The following is a 19,632-nucleotide window of genomic DNA, read 5'->3' as shown; positions in this document are numbered from 1 at the left end:
TGGCCCCAAGGGGTAGCGACCCCGAGCCCAGGCCCACGTCGCACAGACCTGCCGCTGTCGCTGCAGCGGCAGCTGATACTACCGCCGACGCGGAGAGAATCCCACGGCCAGAGTACGCGCGGTCCAGGCCGCGTCCGCCGCGCTCCTTCCTCTCCGCCCCCTTCGCCGCCGCCGCCGCTTCTCGACCCGTTGCTGACCGGGGGGGAGGGGAACGCAAAGCTGACATGCGCAGTGCAGAGAGCGCGGGCCGAAGGGCGGGGCCTGGGGCTACGGCTCCCGGAAGGTGCCGCGGGCTCCGGACCTTAAAGCTCCATAACGCCTCACAGACCACTCACTCAGCGGACGCTGCTGTTGGGGCGTGCTCGTAGTCCAGGAGGTCGGCCTAGGGGGTGAAGAAAGCGTAGCAATGACAGACGCCTAGAAATCCCAAGAAAAGGGTTTGGGCGGAAGCCACATATACATAAAATTGTGGACTCCCTAAACTCTGGTCCTTTGCAAATACGACCTAGGCAACATTTCTCCGCATGCCTCTGGCCACGTGGTCTCACAGAGCATGGCCACTTTTAGCTTCCGGAGCACCAGTTTAGAGTGATGATAACTCGACTGAACCCTAGTGGAGAGGGCGGGGATCGGTGTGGACAGTTCCGGCCAAGGGGCCAGGATTATGTAATTTTCCCAGCAGCCCCACCTTGCCTCCGCTGGGCGGGGAAGGAGGAGGTCTCGCGCGGTTCCGAGGCCACGGCCCGCTACCCCGCCCCCCTCCGCCGCGCGCAAGCGCGGACAGTCCGCACGCATTCTACGTAACGGATGCCGGAGACTACGTGAAGAGTGGCTCAGCGTGACTGAGCTACCTGGTCCGGCTGCGTCCTAGAGAGATCGGGGGCAGTAAAACCGCGGTGACCGCTTAGGTGGCAGCCGGTCCGAGAAGCGGCGGCTGCAGGAGCGCTGGGCCGGGTTCTAGCCGCAGTTCAGGTACGAAACGGGCCTTGACGCGTTAGTCGGTGGGGCCCGGCCAGGCCGAGCAACGACTTTTAAGTTGCGTGGCCTAGCCAGGTCCCGTTTCCCACCCAGCCCCACTAAGTCAGGCCCGGGGTGACATGGATCGCGCCTTCTCACCTCTCCTGGCGTTCTTAAAAACAGAAAACAAACTTCGTCCACCCCAAGGCCCATTTTTCTCTTGGTCTTCGGGGTTGGGGTGATTTTGACGTTTTTGAGAACTTGCCTGCAGAGCTACGGGCAAATGCCAGCTAGAAGGGCAAAGTTACAGGAAGCTACAGGGTGCAACAGGAAGAATGGAGTATTACCGTTAGGATGAATTGATTCTCCATGGTGGGAAAGACTAGACCCCAGTGGCTTAACAGAAGCAACAACCTCTGGCTAGTTTTCTCTGAAGGTTTCTGACATAAGCCCGTTTTTATCCGAGGGGTATAAGGAGACAGGGAAATGTCTACATGTTTTCCAAAAGTCTGGTAGTTGTCAGAAAGGCCTAATCTAAAATGACAAGGGGGGACGCCTGGGTGGCTCAGTCTGTTAAACGGCTGCCTTCGGCTCAGGTCAGGATCCCAGCCTCCTGGGATCGAGTCCCACATTGGGCTCCTTGCTCAGCAGGGAGCCTGCTTATCCCTCTGCCTCTGCCTGCCTGTGCTCTCGCTCTCTCTCTGACAAATAAATCTTTAAAAAATAGTAATAATAAAATGACAACAAGGAATGATTTCCCTCACTTATTCCTCTTTAGATTTTTAAGTACAGACGCAGTTACCCAGAGACCATCCAGTGAGCTAGGGAGATAACCAAACCAGACCTGTTAGTGCTTGTGTTCCCTGCCCCAGGACTCTCAGGACTGGGAGGCCTGGCAGGGAGTTGTGCCTTTGAAAAATGAGATGACAGGTGCAGCAGAGAAACTTCTCAGAAGGAAGGCCAAGATATAAGTGGCTTGGATAACTTTAACCTAAATAACCTTGAAGAAGCCGTGTTACAGTGCTGAGTTATCTTAGAAATGTTTCTATGGTGTGAACATTCTAACTGGAAGTTGTGATTTGAAATGATGACTTTTTGGCAGTTATTCAAGTTGTCTGTGCCAATGTTAATCTTTATTTGCTTCTATTTGAAAAAGTATAAGACTGAGATCTGGACAGGGAAGCACTAAGAGTTAAGTTTTTTAAATCTTAAAGGGTGTTCATAGGCACAGGGCTTGAAGGAAGTAAGGAGAATATTTATTGAATGCCTTCTGTATGCCGGGCACATATCTCTTGTAATACCAGCTACAGCCTTATGAGGCAAATAGTGAATAGGTATGTGGGGAACAGGGAATTTTAAGTAATTAGTACAAGATCATATGGCTCGTAAATGGTACTGCTGATGTTTTAAACCAAATGTAACTCACCCAAAGTATATGCTCTTTTTCATATTTCTTCCACTTTTGGCTATAATAAAAGATTATTAAAGGAACTAGAGATAGTTGGAGACATATCACAAACCTCTTTAAGGTTTGTATTAACCTGGTGCTCACCTCCAAGACCAGATATTGGAAAGGATATGCCGTTGGCCTGTCCTTTATGGCATTTCTCACATTATTTGTGCCTTTCAAATTTTATGCATTTCGTTCAATTTTAAGTATATTTCTTTCTTTCTTTTTTTAGATTTATTTACTTATTTGAGAGAGAGAGAGAGCATGAGCAGGGGGCGGGGCAGGGGGAGAAGCAGACTCCCCACTGAGCAGGGAGCCCAGTCCCTGGGACCATGACCTGAGCAGAAGGCAGACACTCAACCAACTGAGCCACCCAGGTGCCCCTAATTTTAAGTATATTTCTTGATCAGCCATGGATTATAAGGTATTGGGCAATAACCTTTGATAGTGAACTGATTCTTTTAAGAGTCTACAGTGTTGTAAATATGAGATACAAAATATTCACTATCCCAGAGCACCTTGAAAGAGTAGGGCTCACTCCCTTTACCACCCACTCACCTCATTCAACTCCCTGCATTCTGGCTTCCATCTTGACCACTTCCTTGCAGTTGCCAGTATGATTTTGTTACAAGTATTTGGAAATTTCTGGTCTGTATTTTGCTTGAATTTTCTGCGGCAATTAAAACTGAGTTCTGTTCCTTCTTGGAAATATGCTTCTCCTTTGACTTCTATGATACCACTTTGACGAGAGTCCCTTCTTTTTTTTCTTTTTTCTTTTTTTTTTTGTGATGAGAACTTTTTAACATCTACTCTTTTTAAAAATTTTTTTAAATATTATATTTATTTGACAGAGAGAGAGAGAGTACAAGCATACAGAGCGGCAGGCAGCAGGAGAGGGATAAGTATGCTCCCCACCAAGCATAAACCCTGACACGGGCTTCCATGCCAGGACCCTGGGCCCATGACCTGAGCCAAAGGCAGACCCTTAACTGATTGGCCACCCAGGTGCCCCTCTTTTTTTTTTTTTTTTCTAACCATTCTTTCTTAGTTTCCCATTCCAGTTCTTCCCATTATGCCCACCTCTTAGCTGTTATGATTTGTTTCAAGAGTTTTGGTGTTTGTTTTTTAACCTAATTCATAATACTCTCTGGGGATTTCATCTATTCTGGCATCATCTCTGTTTCCATCTTAGTTAGGCTTCTGTCCTGAACTCCAGACTTCTGTTTCAAACTACTTCCTTTTCTCCCTCTGTAAAATAGGTAATAATTCCTTTTTATAGGGAGTTTGTGAAAATCAAGAGGTAAATGTTAATCATCTAACATACTACCTGAAAACACTCCAAACTTTTCAACAGGTACTAAATTTAATTTATCCTCCCCCCACAATTTTCCTCCTTTGTTCTTTATCTCCAAGATGACTTTGTTCAGTTATGAATCAAGCCAAAACTTAGAATCACCCAGATCTTCCTTTCCCACATTTCTGTATCCAGTCACTTTATGCTGACCAGTATAAATCTTAGTATCTGTCAAGTTGTTTTCCTGTTCATCCCCAATAGCACTGCCAGTTCAGTCTTGTTTTATCTCTTATCTAACTATCTCAGCCCCTTTTATTTTTCCTGCCTCAGGTACATTCCACCTGAAGCCCAGTTCACCCTACCTATGAGCTATCAGGGTTAATTTGCAAATCTGAAAGTGCCACTCTCCTACCTAAATTCTTACTTGATTCTAAGCACCCAAACTTCTTCGTGTGGTATTTAAGTAAGGATAGCATGATCTGGCTCTTGCTTGCCTTCCTAGCCCAATTTCCCTGCCTTGGGTCTATAAACCCAATGCTCCATTTTACCAGACTTCTAAGATACCAGGGCTCTGTGCTATAGCTACCACGTAGTCTGCAGCACCTCTTCTTGAGGACAGGAACCATGCTTTTCTTCTTTCTTTTTTATTTTTAAAGATTTCATTTGGGGCGCCTGGGTGGCTCAGTGGGTTAAGCTTCTGCCTTCGGCTCAGGTCATGATCTCGGCGTCCTGGATCTAGCCGCACAGCTCTCTGCTCAGTGGGGAGCCTGTTTCCCCTCTCTCTCTGCCTACTTGTGTTCTTTCTCTCCGTAAAATAAATTAATAAAAATCTTTAAAAAAAAAAAAGATTTTATTTATGTGTGAGAGAGAGAGTAAGAGAGTGTGCATGTGCGCATAAGCAGGGGGAGAGCCAGGCAGAGGGGAAGGCAAGCTCCCTGCTGAGCAAGGAGCCAGATATGGTACTCAATCCAAGGACTCTGGGATCATGACCTGAGCCAAAGGCAGATGCTTAACCAACTGAGTCACCCCGGTGTCCCTTATTTTATTTTTTTAAAGAACTTTTCACAAAAGCACATCATAGAAAAATTTAAAAGTAAAGGCAAAATGCCCATTATCTTACCATACAAAATAACTACTTATATATAAATACACGTCCTTCTAAACCTTTTCGTTTTTGTGTATTTGCTTCTAAAACAAGAGGGGTTCTTAATTCATTTGTAACGATTTTTTTTTAATATTTTTTATTTATTTGACAGAGAGAAATCACAACTAGGCAAGGAGGCAGGCAGAGAGAGAGGAGGAAGCAGGCTCCCTGCGGAGCAGAGAGCCTGATGTGGGGCTCGATCCCAGGACCCTGGGATCATGACCTGAGCCGAAGGCAGAGGCTTTAACCCACTGAGCCACCCAGGCACCCCATTTGTATCAATTTTTAATGGACAAAAAATAAATGTGTTTTTTGTATGTACCCACAGTTTCAAATCTTTTACTATCACAAGTAATACTTTTAGTAACACATCTTGAAGCTAAAGTATCATGCAAATTTATGATATTTTCCTTCTCTTGGCATAGTATTTGATGTGGCGATATGTTCAGTGAGGGTACATTTGATTAGATATGGTAGGATCATCTTATGGAAAGCAGTGAGAGCCAGAAGAGTTTGTAATATTCTGTAGGAATTGGTTAGCCTTTCATGGTTATTGAATTCTTATGTAACAAAAGTTGTGTTTTAGAAAGGCAGTGTGTTTTTTTGGGAAGAGAAGTAGGGAATAGGGAGAGAATTGAGAAGGGGAGACCATTTAGGATAACACTGATTCTTCAGCAGGTATTGATAACTTGGATTGTCATGGTGGCTTTGGGAACCAAACAAGGAACCATAAGGATTTGATGTCTGATTAGATATGAAGGAGAAAAGGAAATGAGAAAGTAGATATCTTGCTCTTTTCAACAAGTAAGACTGGAAAAATGGGATTGATGTTAACATAGAGATAGAGAAATTTAGGTATCTGTTAATTTTGAGATGATTGTAGGGCAGTGGTTAGCAGACTGTAGCCTGAAAGACAGACTGTCTTTGTATAGCGTATGAACTAAGAATGGTTTTTACATTTTGAAAGGGTTGTTTTAAAAAAGAACGTGTAATGGAGAACAGTATGTTGTACACAAAGCCTAAAATATTTATTATTTGACCCTATTCAGAAAAAGTGTGTAGAGCACAGAAATGGACATGTCTGTTACACAACCGGTGCTATAAGGCTGGTGTTTAGATGAGAGGAGAGGAATATAGATAATATAGATAGAAATATAGCCTAAACAGATTTGATGGTTTAACTCTTAAGTACTCTTCAAACTCTAGATCACATGTACTCCCTTTTTTGGTAGTTTTAACCTGTTCGGTATGATGATTTCATTGTCATCTATGTTTTCATATCATTTGGCACATTTTTGTCACAGATATGATTTCATTATATTTGTTGGTTCAGAAACTTGTTTAGATTGTGGAATACCTATTCTTTTCAGAAAGCTGTGAAATGCTGATGTATTTAATTCCATCATGTACACTAGGAACAATTTTGTTAGAAAAAAAATTACTACTTTTAAGTGATGTGAAATCACAGCCACTGGCCTGCATTTGAGAAGCCGGTTGAGGAAGTGGTTCCTAGTAGGGATTCTGGAGGAATAACTGGGATCAAATCATAGCTCTGTGCCACTTGGTATCTGTATTACTTAGCATCTCTGTGCTTCATTTTACTTATCTGTGAAACGGAGATGTTAATGCTACTTTTCTCAAAGGGTTGTTATGAGGATTAAGTTAGTGGCTTTTTATAAAGCTTTTAGGGCAGGGCCTAGAACTTTTGTATCTTAAATGTTTGCTTTGATGATGATGATGTTCATATATCACACACAAAGTTGACCTAAGGATGAAAGGTTTTTTCTATTCACGAATAACTGCTAATAGATAAATAGTTGCATTTTGTTCTTATTTCATTATACTACTTCCCAATTCCTAAATGCTTAGGATTAATACATAGTGTTAATGGAAATCAACCTAAAGGAACATATGGGTGGCTCAGTCGGTTAAGCGTCTGCCTTTGGCTCCAGTCATGATCCCAGGATCCTGGGATCAAGTCCCACATTGGGCTCCTTGCTCCGTGGGGAGCCTGCTTTTCTCTCTGCCTGTTGCTCCCCCTGCTTGTGCACACACTCACTCTCTCTCTCTGACAGATAAATAAAATCTTTTTTAAAAATCCACAAATAATAATAATAAAAGAAACCAAAGAAATTAAATGATTGTCCAAGATTTCACAGATAACTAGTGACAAGAGTCCAGACTAGAACCCAGTCCTCTTGCCCCTCACCTCATTGCTCTTTATATAATGCTATCTGAAATGAATTATATTAAAATTTTAAAAGCAGGAGGGTCACAGATTTATTTTTTAACTATTTACAAAATTTGATTAGTATGTATAGAAGAATGGCTGTCCGTTTAGGGTTTGGGTTTATTTTTTTTAACTCATTTTTAGGTGCAATGAAAGCCTTCCTTGCTTTCTGTGTTGTCCTTTTGGTGTTCGGGAGTGTCTCTGAAGCCAAGTTTGATGATTTTGAGGATGAGGAAGACATAGTAGAATATGACGATAATGACTTTGCTGAATTCGAGGATGTCACAGAAGATTCTGTTACTGAAAATCCTCAGCGGGTGATAACAACGGAAGATGATGAAGACGAGACCACTGTGGAGTTAGAAGGGCAGGATGAAAACCAAGAAGGAGATTTTGAAGATACAGATACCCAGGTGAGGTTCTTTTTCTTGATTTTGGGAAAGTGGAAGAAGGATGGGAAGATTTGTAACTGGCACTTTCTCCAGACATTAAAAGTAACACCCAGATCTAAGGAGATCTTTACTCTCTGCTGTCTTCACTTTTGTTCAGTAGGCGGAGTTCTTCTAGATGTTTTGTGGTATGTTCCATCTTTTACATTGATAGAAGAATGAATTGTATTTTTCTTCTCTATGGAGAGCCTGGTTGGAAGGGGTGGAGAACAGATCCTGTGTGTAGGTGGGAATTATGTTAGAGTTCAAATGCATGGAGAGTTACCATTTGTTACAAACATGGAATATTTCTGTGTTCTGTGCTGCTTCTTACATGTTCTGTTTTCCTCTACAAATGTTGCCTACAAAAATGAGATGCAATTGCTGGGCACATTTGTAGGGGAAAACAGATTGTTCCTCGTTTTTGTAGGAGGGAGATACAGAGAGTGAGCCATATGATGATGAAGAATTTGAAGGTTATGAAGACAAACCAGATACTTCTTCTAGCAAAAATAAAGACCCAATAACAATTGTTGATGTAGGTATACCAGATTCTGAATTCCAGACTAACCAACAAAATATCTGGCTGTTATTAATCCCAGAAATATAATTAGTGACATGTAGCTGGTGTTGATGTAATAGTGAGAATTTGACATCAATTCTGATGATAAAACTCCACACCTAGAGAAGCAACCCCTATGTTTTTTTTTTCTAGTCTTCTAGTTTTACTTATCAAGGAATGATGAAGAGACTAGAAACTGGGCTTATTTGGTTGGTAGGACTCAGAATCAAGTTTAATAGAAAGGGCTTTCCAGCTTTTCATTCCATTTAATTGTCCTAACATTTCCTTAAAGAATCTTTCCAAAAGCTGACCAAAATGGACATATGTGTCAACGTATAACCATATTCAGTGACAGTTACCTAAATTATCCATTTCCCTTATTCCCCTTTATCCCATGAGTTAGACTCCATCCTTCAACCTCACCCAACATTAAGTGGAATGATTGTTCATCTTTAGGTGCCTGCACACCTCCAGAACAGTTGGGAGAGTTATTATCTAGAAATTTTGATGGTGACTGGACTGCTCGCCTATATCATGAATTATATCATTGGGAAGAATAAAAACAGCCGTCTTGCTCAAGCCTGGTTTAATACTCATAGAGAGCTTTTGGAGAGCAACTTTACCTTAGTAGGTAAGTTAGGCTAATACAAGTCCAGCTGCATGCCTGATCACCACCTGGTAAGAACTGTTTATTCTCCTCAGTGTCAGCATCTAACTGCTTTCATGGACTGCTGAAGAGGATGCTTTTTTTTCCTCTCAGGAAGGATTCCGTTTTTATTAGGTCTCATGTATTGAATTAATTGCATTTATGAAGTAATCTTCTAATTTTTCATCAATCAGTAATTGCCAGTTAGCAGTTATTGATTAACCTCTTCTGATTGGAATGAGATAATCAGTGCTATCAAAACAAGTTGATAGAAGTCTGCCTGGTAAAAAGGAATTTTGACACCTCAGGTAGCTTCATAAATGTTTTCATTTCATCATTTAGAAATTAGAAATCCTTGGGGCGTCTGGGTGGCTCAGTGGGTTAAGCGTCTGCCTTCGGCTCAGGTGGAGATCTCAAGGTTCTGGAATCAAGCCCGGCATCAGGCTCTCTGCTCAGCGGGGAGTCTGCTTCCCCTCTCTCTCTTCCTACTTGTGATCTCTCTCTCTTTCTGTGTCAAATAAATAAGATCTTAAAAAAAAAAAAAAGAAATTAGAAATCCTTTAGAATTTCTTCACATTCTGGGAACTTTAGTTTTGGATCCCCTGAAAAGGTATACACTGAAGGACCTTAGAGGAAGCCCTGTACTTGGGTAGTGTAGGGAGTAAGCGCCTCAGCTTGGCCTTTCATACTTGTTTACTTTTAGTAAGCAAGTATCCATCTCAGCTCTTCAGCAGACTGTTTCTGTGTTATGCTCGGTACTTTGCATACATTGTTTCTTATTTAATCTTTGTAACAATACTCTCAGTTGGATATAGTTTCTGTTTTCTTAAGGAGGAACTAAAGTCCAGAAGATTAAAATTTGTCTAAACTATTAAATTGCAACCATGATATTAGAACCTAGTCTGTCTGCTTTTCGTGTCCATGCTTGCTCTTCCCTGTACCAAAGTATTTCAGGGTCCTTTTTGACTTGGAAATTAGGGGAAAAAATGAACAGTCTTTAATGCCTTCCACTACCTCTTATGTGTTTTCATTTGGTGTGTTGGTCTGCTTTACCTTGTGTCATTGAACAATTTCTTTTATACACTAAATGAATTAAATGAAGGAAGAAATGATTGGAATTTGAGTCCGTTCTAGATCTAAAATACAGCTTTTAATAGCACTATTACCATGTTGCTGTTGGAAAACTAAACTTGGTTAAAGTTAATCCATAGGAGACACAGGAGGGATCGGTGAATAGTTCTTATTAATGGTATTTTTTTATTCACTGCATAGGAGTTTTGTTTTGTCTAACCTTTGATAGAGACATTTAAACTGACTTTGCTCCATTTTACATCTACTTTTGAGAAATTTATATTCCAAGCTAATCATCATTAACAAGTAAGACTAGTAGAGTCCGTGATTTTTTTTTTTTAAGATTACATTTTTCAGTAATCTCTACACCCAGCGTGGGGCTTGAACACACAATCTGGAGTTCAAGAGTCCCATGCTCTACTAACTCAATTAGCCAGGCACGCCCTAGAGTCCATAGTGTTTTGATGGAGACAAAGAGTATTAAAAGGAATGATGACCATCTATTTTATGTCCAAAGGAGAGTTCTGTAAGATAGTAAAGCCCCCACATTTTCAGCAGATCACATTAAGTGGTTTTACCCCCAGGGGATGATGGAACTAACAAAGAAGCCACAAGCACAGGGAAGCTGAATCAGGAGAATGAGCATATCTATAACCTGTGGTGTTCTGGTCGAGTGTGCTGTGAAGGGATGCTTATCCAGCTGAGAGTAAGTATGGAATTTCTGGTACAATGTGTATCTTCCTTAATTGTTTTCCAGTGTGATTCCAAATCCAAATTCACTGTCTCATCCTTTTTTAGCTAAAAATAAAATGTAAAAATCATCTTTCTACTAATTGGCAAATGTAGCTTATATTTCTTAAAATATTCGATTCTCCCTTCACGCTCTTTTCTTTATAGTAAAAAGAGTTGCAACTATTCTTTTGTTTTTTCAGTTCCTCAAAAGACAAGACTTACTGAATGTCCTGGCCCGGATGATGAGACCAGTGAGTGATCAAGTGGTATGTATTCTACCTGCTGGTCTTCTCTGTACAGATTAAATTCTTAACTTCTTAGAGCTTATTCCATTCCTGGATGGATTCTGTTTGAATTTGAAGCAACTTGGGTCCCTTGTTGAAAATGGACCCTTTTCTATTTTGATGGCTTATCTTCCACTTAGTGTACCAACCACGGAGAGTAGGGAACATGTGTTTTTTTTGGTAGGGAAGGAGATAATACTCTATCACTAGGTAAATTCGCTGAATCAGCCTGGATGATGGAGGGGAAAACAGTTGTCACAGTTTGCTCTCACATCTTACTCTGTGCCTCATGAATGCTTTTATCTTTGACAGTAAGGTGGGTTGCTTAAATATATTTTGCTTCAAATAATACATCTTGGGCTGAATGAGTTCAAATCATGATCTGGGGACCTTATTGTTTTGTATATCTTCTTCCCTTTATTTAAATCAACATGTTAATCTGAAAATTGTATCCTTTGCCAGAAATGCCATATCCCGCCCCCCCTTCATTCATTCAACAGATAATTGTGCTGGCTCCCACTGCTATGAGAAACCAAAATATACTTAAAAATACAGTTTCTTTTTTAAAAAGTACAGTTTCTTTTATGTAAACTAGAAGAAAAGATGTCTTCATATATGTCAAAATACAAAGTAGTATTTGGTTAACAAATACTGTATTAGTAATATGATTAGATACTTAGAAATGTCATTAGATCGAAACTCATGTTATTATTTTAAAGGTCTCATTTTTAGTTGCAAATCTATATCTTTTACTTATTTTAGTTTTTCTAATATGGCCACTGATGGTTGGTTTAATCCACTAATTTTTAAAGCCTTATCAGTTAAGAGTCCTGTCATTCTTTCTCCTACTAGATAACTGTCTTATTAGGTAGGAAACGAGGAGATTTTGATGCATCTTCAGCTATCCTTTTGTGGAAATTACTCTTTAGAGTGTTGTTTTAATCATTTTCAGTTCTTTCTTGAAGTAGACTTAGTATCTTTTCTTGAGTCAGCCATTGTTTTATCTCTTATTTTTTCTGCAAAGATAAACAGTCTCAACAAACACGATTCTCTGTGTTTTTTAGCCCTTTTTCGGGGTTTTGTTTAGGTGTTTTGTGTAATTGCTGCTCAGTGATGAAAGAGCAGAAAACCTTTCCTTTCAGAGCTGCCATCTTTCCAGGTCCTTGTTATATTTCCCTACTTTAACACTTCCCTCTACATACTGATCATTTTTGACCCAGACATTTTAAGATATAGTTAGGATGACAAATAGCGCGGTGTTTTATCATACCAGACTCTTGAGGTTTATAACTTTATCTCCCTGGTCCAGTGCAGTATATTAAAAACTGTTTATCTGAGGTGCTTTCCAACATGAACAGCCAGTTCTCTGGTTGTCCAGATACCAGCTGTGTGTCCAACAGTTCAGTTCAATTCACATCTGACTTGGAGTTGGTGCCAGACTCCACAGGTTAAAGTCTCCGATCCATAAGGCTGCTCACACTTCAGATGCCACTTGCAGGTCCCAGGCAAGTCTTGTACTTCTGAGAGTACTTGGCTATAAATCAAGAGTCCCCATGGCCCTTCTTTGGGGTCCAGTAGTTTGTTAGAATGGCTCCTAGAACTCAGGAAAACATTTTTATTGACAGAGTACAATTCAGGAATAGCCAAATGGAAGAGAGGCAAGGTATGGGAGTCGGGGTGGTATGCAGAGGGCTGCCAGGCCCTCTCTGGATACACTGCCCTCCCAGCAAGTCCAAATATTCAGCAACTTGAATTTTGAGAGCTGGGGTCCTCTTTTTAAGGTCATTCAGGTTGTTGACAGAAGTCAGCTCCCCATGGTTTTAAGTCCCCATTTTCTTACTGTTTGGAAACTATTCAGCTCCTAGAGACCATTCTGAAGTCTTTGCTACATGGTCTCCATCCCCCACCCACCCCCATAAGCCCTTTCCCAATTCAACTCTTTTCTTCAACTAGGACGCAGACCCTTTTGAGGGCTTACTTGATTAGGTCATTCCTAGATAAAGTCCCTTTTGACTAACTCACTGTCATCTGCTCAGCAGCCCTCTGCCACATGACACAACATAATCACAGGAGTGATAGCCACCACACTCACAGGTTCCTCTCACATTCAAGGGGAGGATGTAGACACCAGGGGGCGGGACTCTGGGGGGTCATCAAAGGACTCTGCCTATCACAGAACCTAACAGGTGAGTTTTGTTGTTGTTTTTAAAGCAAATAAAAGTAACCATGAATGATGAAGACATGGATACCTATGTATTTGCTGTTGGCACTCGGAAAGCCTTGGTGCGACTACAGAAGGAGATGCAGGATCTGGTATGTCTCACTGTTCCCACTCAAATACGTGTAGAACTCTTCCTCCTTACTAACATAGGCCTTCAACTCCAAAGCAGAGCGTAATTAATTATATCATTTGACTTGTTAAGCACCACTTTGAAATAGGTCAGAACATATTATCTTGAGGAAAAAAAAGTTTGTGCATAATAAAATATCATGTCTTACCTTCAATTACTTCTTCCTCTAGAGTGAGTTTTGTAGTGACAAACCTAAGTCTGGAGCAAAGTATGGACTGCCAGATTCCTTGGCCATCCTGTCAGAGATGGGAGAAGTCACAGAGGGAATGATGGATACAAAGGTAAATGCAATAGAAGACCTACATTTGCAGACCGTAGCAATTACAGGCACTCCCCCTAAAAGTCACACGGCACAGCGTTCTTCATTTTATGACACTGCTCCATTCCTTTCCCACACGAACATTAAAATACCTTCTTAAAGCGATAGATTAACTTGTCAAAAGAGACAGTTTGATTAGTCAAGTACTTCTCTCTGAATCGAGAGCAATTTATTCCTAGGATTGCTAATGGCTTTCAAGTTTTTCTAAAAGGACTATAGCATTGATCCTTATCACTATGTCATTTAGTCCATTTTTCCTAGCTTCAATTAGTGTAGAAGAGGAGAACTGTATAGAGAACCATTTTTTTCTGTTGGTTATAGAATGGTCACAGCCAGCGTATCTTAGCATCACAAAAGTACAGAGTAGCTCAAAGACAGTTCTAATGTAAGTTCAAGGTGATGTGTTTATGAAGAATCCCCTGAAATTATTTTAGGTTTTATCTTCATGCATTCATCCTTGTTTAGAACATTATTTTGAGATATAATTTCAGCTGCTCAATAAGAAGAAATTTGATCATTGGTGTGACTAAAGGTGCTAGTTCCATCGTAGAGAGATCCCTTATCGTATTTAAATTTCATTTTTTAAAAGCTTTAACCTTAATGCTGTTGTGAAAAATCAAGGAGGATTAAGGAGTGAATATCATTATGAAAAAAAGGGAAATGCATCAAACCCTACTTTAAAAAATTTTTTTTTTCTTTATTTCAGATGGTTCACTTTCTTACACACTATGCTGACAAGATTGAATCCGTTCATTTTTCAGACCAGTTCTCTGGTCCAAAAATTATGCAAGAGTACGTATGAGATAAAAATATTGAAATTAACTGTCCCCACTAGCTTTCTGTGTTGAAACACCTGCAGGGTGCTTCTGCAATTTTTCTTACCAAATGAGTGAGGGAAGTTGATGACAGGCTTTCTAAGCTTTCCTTCGCTTTGACGGCATGTGTCATGAAGGTAACTGAAAACTTATGGGAGACAAACAGATAAGCCCCCCAGTTTGCAGTGTGTGGTCACATGCATGCACCAGCCACTCAGTGAGGTAGATGAGACTCTTTACAGGTTGGCAGATACTAAAGAAAATGCAATTGCTAATCTCTTGGTCTTTTGTAGTCAAAGTTTTTTCTTCCCCCTTTTTAATTTATGATACAAATCTGTGATTTTGCTTTATGTTTGACTGCAGATCTCTGCATTTTATTTCATGGCCTTTTTGGCTTCCTTCTTTGAATAGTTGGGTGATTATATTCTTTTCTAGTATACTATCAGATGCTCTCAATGTGCAGAGTTTCTGGCTTTAGAGTAATATTGAGTATTCATATTCAGAGCTTAAATTTGTTGCTTGAAATCACATCCTTATTTAAGTTTACCCTTGGTGTAGAATTGGTTCTGACCTAAATTTTCGGTTAAGGGTTTCTCTCACATAATCTGTGGAGTTAAATACAGTTAAAAGCCAATCTGGATTTTAGGTGTATGTCAAAATTATTCAGGACCTTATTCCTGTGGATAGTGTTGCATCTTCCTTGCCTTGCTTAATAACAACACTGTGGGCAAAGTATCACGTTGTTACATTGACGAAGCCTTTAATGTGTGAGGGGAGGAGGGAGGGTTGATAGTTAAAGATTACAAAGGAATCTTTGGTGAGTCAGAACTAAATTATATATGCTATAGTAGATCATTTCTAAATCTATTCTGAGCCTGACTCAAAAATAAAGATGCTTCATTATAAGGAGATAGAGTAGGAGTTGGAAATAAAATATAAAAATTCTTCAAAATAAACAAAAATATTTTTAAAAATATAGTCATCATACTTAAATATAGGCTCATTCTGGCTCCCCAGGTGAGAGGAATATATCCTGCCTGGAGAACATCACTGGAGGTGTTCAGGTATAGGATAAAGATCGCTTGGGAATGCATCCATCAGATAAGACAAGTGGACCAGCTCCTTCAGGCTCTGAGATTATATGTAACTGGGGATGCCAAGCCAAATACTGTGCTGATTATCTGCAGGAATCTGTTCATCTAAATGAATTGGGTGATAGACTTGAATGGGAAGTATCTCTCTTAGGTTCTTTCTAAATAGCCTTTCTTTTATGACAGGGAAGGTCAGCCTTTAAAGCTACCTGACACTAAGAGGACACTATTGTTTACATTTAATGGTAAGTGTTCTGTAGTCTTGCCTGAGTTCTTCATTTTCTGTGAGAGGATCTTAAGGAGCATATTGTTCCTTTATGACAGCCATAAAAAGCTACATTAAAACCCACCCCATACACCTGGGTGGCTCAGTCGGTTAAGCCACTGCCTTCAGCTCAGGTCATGATCCCAGGGTCCTGGGATCGAGTCCCGCATCGGGCTCCTTGCTTGGCGGGGAGCCTGCTTCAATCTCTCTCTCTCTGCCTGCTTGTGTGATTGTGCTCTCTCTCTCTCTCTCTCTGACAAATAAATAAAAATCTTTAAAAAAAAACAACCCACCCCATGCCTGCCTGCTTGTTGGTTTTGGGGTTTCTTCAATAAGAGATCCTTCTATTTATTTCAGTTTCTATTTTCTGCTGCTTTTAGCCGCCTAAGACACTTGGAGAAAGGAGTCTATTAATACCAAAAAAAGGAGCGGGGGGGGGGGGGATTAATTAATTAATTGAAAAAAAGAGTTGGGTGACCCAGAAGGATTAATGCTGCCATTAACTCTAGGAAAATGGCTTTGTTTTCCAGTGCCTGGCTCAGGTAACACTTACCCAAAGGATATGGAGGCTTTGCTACCCTTGATGAACATGGTGATTTATTCTATTGATAAAGCCAAAAAGTTCCGACTCAACAGAGAGGTAAGACCCACAGCCTTTATTTTAAGTTGGCACCTTTTATTGTTGTTTTCCCACTGGGGGAGTCAGAGAGCAATGATTTCAGCAATTTTATTTTTGCTAGTTGACCTCAAAGTGCTAAATGGGAATAGTTTTATAAAAGAATACTAATTGGGACTTGGTTCTGTTGGATTGAAATGGATTTCTTATGAATCGTCTTGTTTCTTGGGGAAAAGGGCAAACAGAAAGCAGATAAAAACCGAGCTCGAGTGGAAGAAAACTTCTTGAAGCTGACGCATGTGCAAAGACAGGAAGCTGCACAGTCTCGGCGCGAGGAGAAGAAAAGAGCAGAGAAGGAGCGAATCATGAATGAGGAGGATCCTGAGAAACAGCGCAGGCTGGAGGTAAGACCAGCGTTTCTTACCCTGCTTAATGGTAAAACTAGGGTTTAGAAGGGTGCCTTCTAATTACGGTAACATAATTCTAATTATGCATCATTGACTGTAAAGGTAATAATTCTGTGTAGGAATGCACACAGGCTTAAAAGTTTAGCATTTTCTCTGCACTTGGGGCATTATTACTTAGTTGATAGCACAATTAAGAACAATAAATAATCTGTCTTCCTCAAACCAGGTTAGATGGAGTCTGTGATCCTGGAGAATGATATATATTATCCTTTCCCCAGCACAATCCCATTTTGAAAGTTCCGCTCTCATCTTTCAAGCCAAACACTTAACTGAAAGAAATTGGGAATTTTAATAGAAGCCAGCACATGTGCCCTGTGGACCAATGCATCTTGTTTTATAAAATGTTTAATGTGATTATAGAATTAGAGAATCCTAATATTTTTTGTTTATATTTATGCACTGAAGTATTGTGCTCAGGTTTAATGTCCATGCTTATAAGAAGAGATGCATCATTAATAGCCTAAACAAACAAAATCTTAAGCTTTTCTCTGAAGTACACATCCTTGGCAGATAACATGTAAATGTTATGATGAAAGTTGGGTTAATGTTTCCTGGGTATAGGAATAATCAGAATAACAAAATTGCTTAAATGTAGTGTTTAGTTTCTTTCTAATTTGAGATTTTAGTTACTGTTACTTCACTTTAAGCTAATTTTCATTAACCAGCATAGATATTAGCAATTTTTATAACTGTCTTTTGGAAAGTTACAGACTATAGGTTTTTTGAATAATATAGGCAGTGTTCTAGTTTTGGTTTTTTCTGTGTGTGCTTAGAGCTTAGTTTGGATTCCCTTTCTTTCTCTAGGAAGCTGCCTTGAGACGTGAGCAAAAGAAGTTAGAGAAGAAGCAAATGAAAATGAAACAAATCAAAGTGAAAGCCATGTAGAATCATCCCAGAGACCAGAGTCCTGATGCTACCTGTAAGCTCTGAATTCACGGGAAACATAAAAAATACCAGTCCATTTCTCATCTTAAAGGCCAAACACTCCCGAGTGACCAAGAAATCCTTATTTCATCACCTGTTCTGGTTTTGGTTCAGAGTTTTACAGAGGTTATAGATGCAATGGAAGGACTCTGTTTCAGTAATTCTCTTCCAGATAACCAAATTATTTTGATTACTTTATAAAAGGAATGATATATGAATCTGTGTAGTTTTAAAATACTTTTAAAATTATAACATGAATCATAAGTGCTTTTAGTGCTTTGATGTTTGAAGAAATATCATGAAATTTATAGATGCATAATTAGATTGTTGCTTGTTGTTTAAACTGGGTAGTTGCAAGGCTATAAAGACTGACTTTAAACCAAGATTCCACAAATAACTATTGGAATTGCACAATACACATTGCTTGGTATTTTCTTCTGTGTGTACATTAACCTTGTAAAACAGTAAAATTTAGAACACTATGTGGTATTGAAATTTCAGGGACTCAAAACATAAAGTAGTTCAGTGTATGTTTTGTAGGTGGGAGGTGCTGATGACAGTGTTAATAGGGTCTAGGATATTTACACATACATGGAAAATTCTAAGGATAGGTAGTACAGGAGCACAGTTTTTTCCTGAGCTGATACCATGAGCTAATGACAATGTGAATGCCGTAGTTAAGTGGTTGTTCATTTTCCTTGAGTAACAAATGCATGAAAAATTAACCGCTTCACCTAGGTCAGACCAGTGGGTCTGTGTGAAGTTACTCACGTTGCTCCTTCTTGGTTGTTGCAACCTATTGGACGTGTTCATAGAGAAGCTTGTTCTCTGTGTTACGGCCGTGTCCCTTTGCTTTTCCTTCTGCTTTTATTTCTTCCACGGTTGAGGCTAGGTATATTGTTTCAAAGAAATAGCCATGAATATGCATAAATACACTTTTAAAAATGAGCTTTCCTAAACTATTGAGAGTTCTCTCTGCCTCTTGAGGAAGGAACTCTTGGGGGAGAGGCCCATCTATCTGCACGAGCATTTAGCTTGTTCAGATCTCTGCATTTTATAAATGCTTCCTACTTAAGAAAGCATTTTTTAAGTCACTGCTTGTACCAGGTAATTTTTGCTGGGGGTGGGAAAAGGTTGGGTTTTTTGGTGGGAGAGGGGTGGGTGGATTTTGTTTTGTTGATGCTTTATGTGCAGGTGTGTTCTGAGGCAATAACCAGTTGCTGTGAAAGCAGTGTGTACTGCTGCCTTTGTAACTGCATGGAAACTTTTCACCTGGATTTTTCTCTAAGTTAATGCAGAAATGTGTAAACTAGGAGATGCAAATGTAATATTTTTTTTTAACAGTTCATGAAATTAAGTTATTAAAATAACAAAATAACATAAGATTTAATTACTTTAATGCTATATAATTCTAGAATGAGCCTTGTTTTACAAAGTTTAAAATACATTTTAGAAATCAAAGTTGATATGCTTAGCTATCTTTTGATTATTAAAAGCTTTCTTAAAGTCCCACCCATTTGGACCATGGCAGCTAATTTTGTAATTTAAGCATTCATATGAACTACCTATGGACATATATTAAACTAATTGACAAAAACCTCAGAGTGCCGCCTTTACTTTTCTGGGGTTGCCCTTCAAGAGTATAAGCCCAAAGGAACGTTCTTTCTTTTCAAAAGAAGTCAGCGCTGAAATGCTTTTCCTTCAAAGATTGACCTTGATAATAATCCTTTAGTTTGTTACCGGTTATTTTTAGAATGTTTTGTATTTTTAGAGGTTTATATATTATTAATGGGCTCCTCCCCAAAGTCTGCCTCCTTAATTAAGACACCATTATCTCTCCCATGAATGAGAAGAGAATATTGTTGACTGTCACACGTTGGAAAACCATTAAACCCTCCTTTTCTGCATTGCATTGGCCCTTAGCAAGCACAAAACAGGCACTGGACTGGAAGATAAAGACCTGGCTGTAGTGCCAGCAAAGTCAAT

At 39.9% G+C, this 19,632-nt stretch overlaps 2 protein-coding genes across 6 annotated transcripts in view; one reads left to right on the top strand and one right to left on the bottom strand.

The window, feature by feature from the left end:
- Positions 1–550, bottom strand: part of DDX42 (DEAD-box helicase 42) — a 40,858-nt gene extending 40,308 nt beyond the window's left edge. The window contains exon 1 of one of the 4 annotated variants that reach the window (XM_045984848.1): positions 49–550. In XM_045984848.1, coding sequence (XP_045840804.1) covers positions 49–226 — 178 coding nt within the window. In that variant the 5' untranslated portion in view covers positions 227–550. The remainder of the gene's footprint in view (positions 1–48) is intronic. The other 3 variants (XM_045984847.1, XM_045984852.1, XM_045984849.1) reach the window with 3 other exon arrangements.
- A 233-nt stretch (positions 551–783) lies between these two features.
- Positions 784–19,243, top strand: CCDC47 (coiled-coil domain containing 47). Of its 2 annotated transcripts, XM_045984856.1 has the most exons (13): positions 784–972; positions 7,220–7,488; positions 7,934–8,041; positions 8,522–8,696; positions 10,367–10,488; positions 10,715–10,780; positions 13,010–13,111; positions 13,320–13,430; positions 14,175–14,260; positions 15,561–15,619; positions 16,170–16,279; positions 16,492–16,659; positions 17,527–19,243. In XM_045984856.1, the coding sequence occupies exons 2-13, from the start codon at positions 7,225–7,227 to the stop codon at positions 17,605–17,607; spliced, it is 1,452 nt and encodes a 483-aa protein (XP_045840812.1). In that variant the 5' UTR covers positions 784–972; positions 7,220–7,224; the 3' UTR covers positions 17,608–19,243. The 2 variants fall into 2 exon arrangements, with proteins under 2 accessions (XP_045840812.1, XP_045840813.1); XM_045984857.1 differs by lacking the exon at positions 784–972 and having other exon boundaries at positions 7,199–7,488.
- The last annotated feature ends 389 nt before the right edge of the window (positions 19,244–19,632 follow it).

Source organism: Meles meles, chromosome 18 (assembly GCF_922984935.1).
Source record: "Meles meles chromosome 18, mMelMel3.1 paternal haplotype, whole genome shotgun sequence".
NCBI classification, from domain to species: Eukaryota; Metazoa; Chordata; class Mammalia; order Carnivora; family Mustelidae; genus Meles; species Meles meles.
Note: the sequence above shows the minus strand (reverse complement) of the source record. Positions and strands in the feature narration are given on the sequence as shown.

Excerpts from the sequence above, each read along its gene's own strand:
- CCDC47 (XM_045984856.1), top strand. The coding sequence starts at position 7,225 with ATGAAAGCCTTCCTTGCTTTCTGTGTTGTCCTTTTGGTGTTCGGGAGT. Across the intron at positions 7,489-7,933 it reads TTGAAGATACAGATACCCAG|GAGGGAGATACAGAGAGTGA; the intron begins GTGAGGTTCTTT and ends TCGTTTTTGTAG. Across the intron at positions 8,697-10,366 it reads GAGCAACTTTACCTTAGTAG|GGGATGATGGAACTAACAAA; the intron begins GTAAGTTAGGCT and ends TTTTACCCCCAG.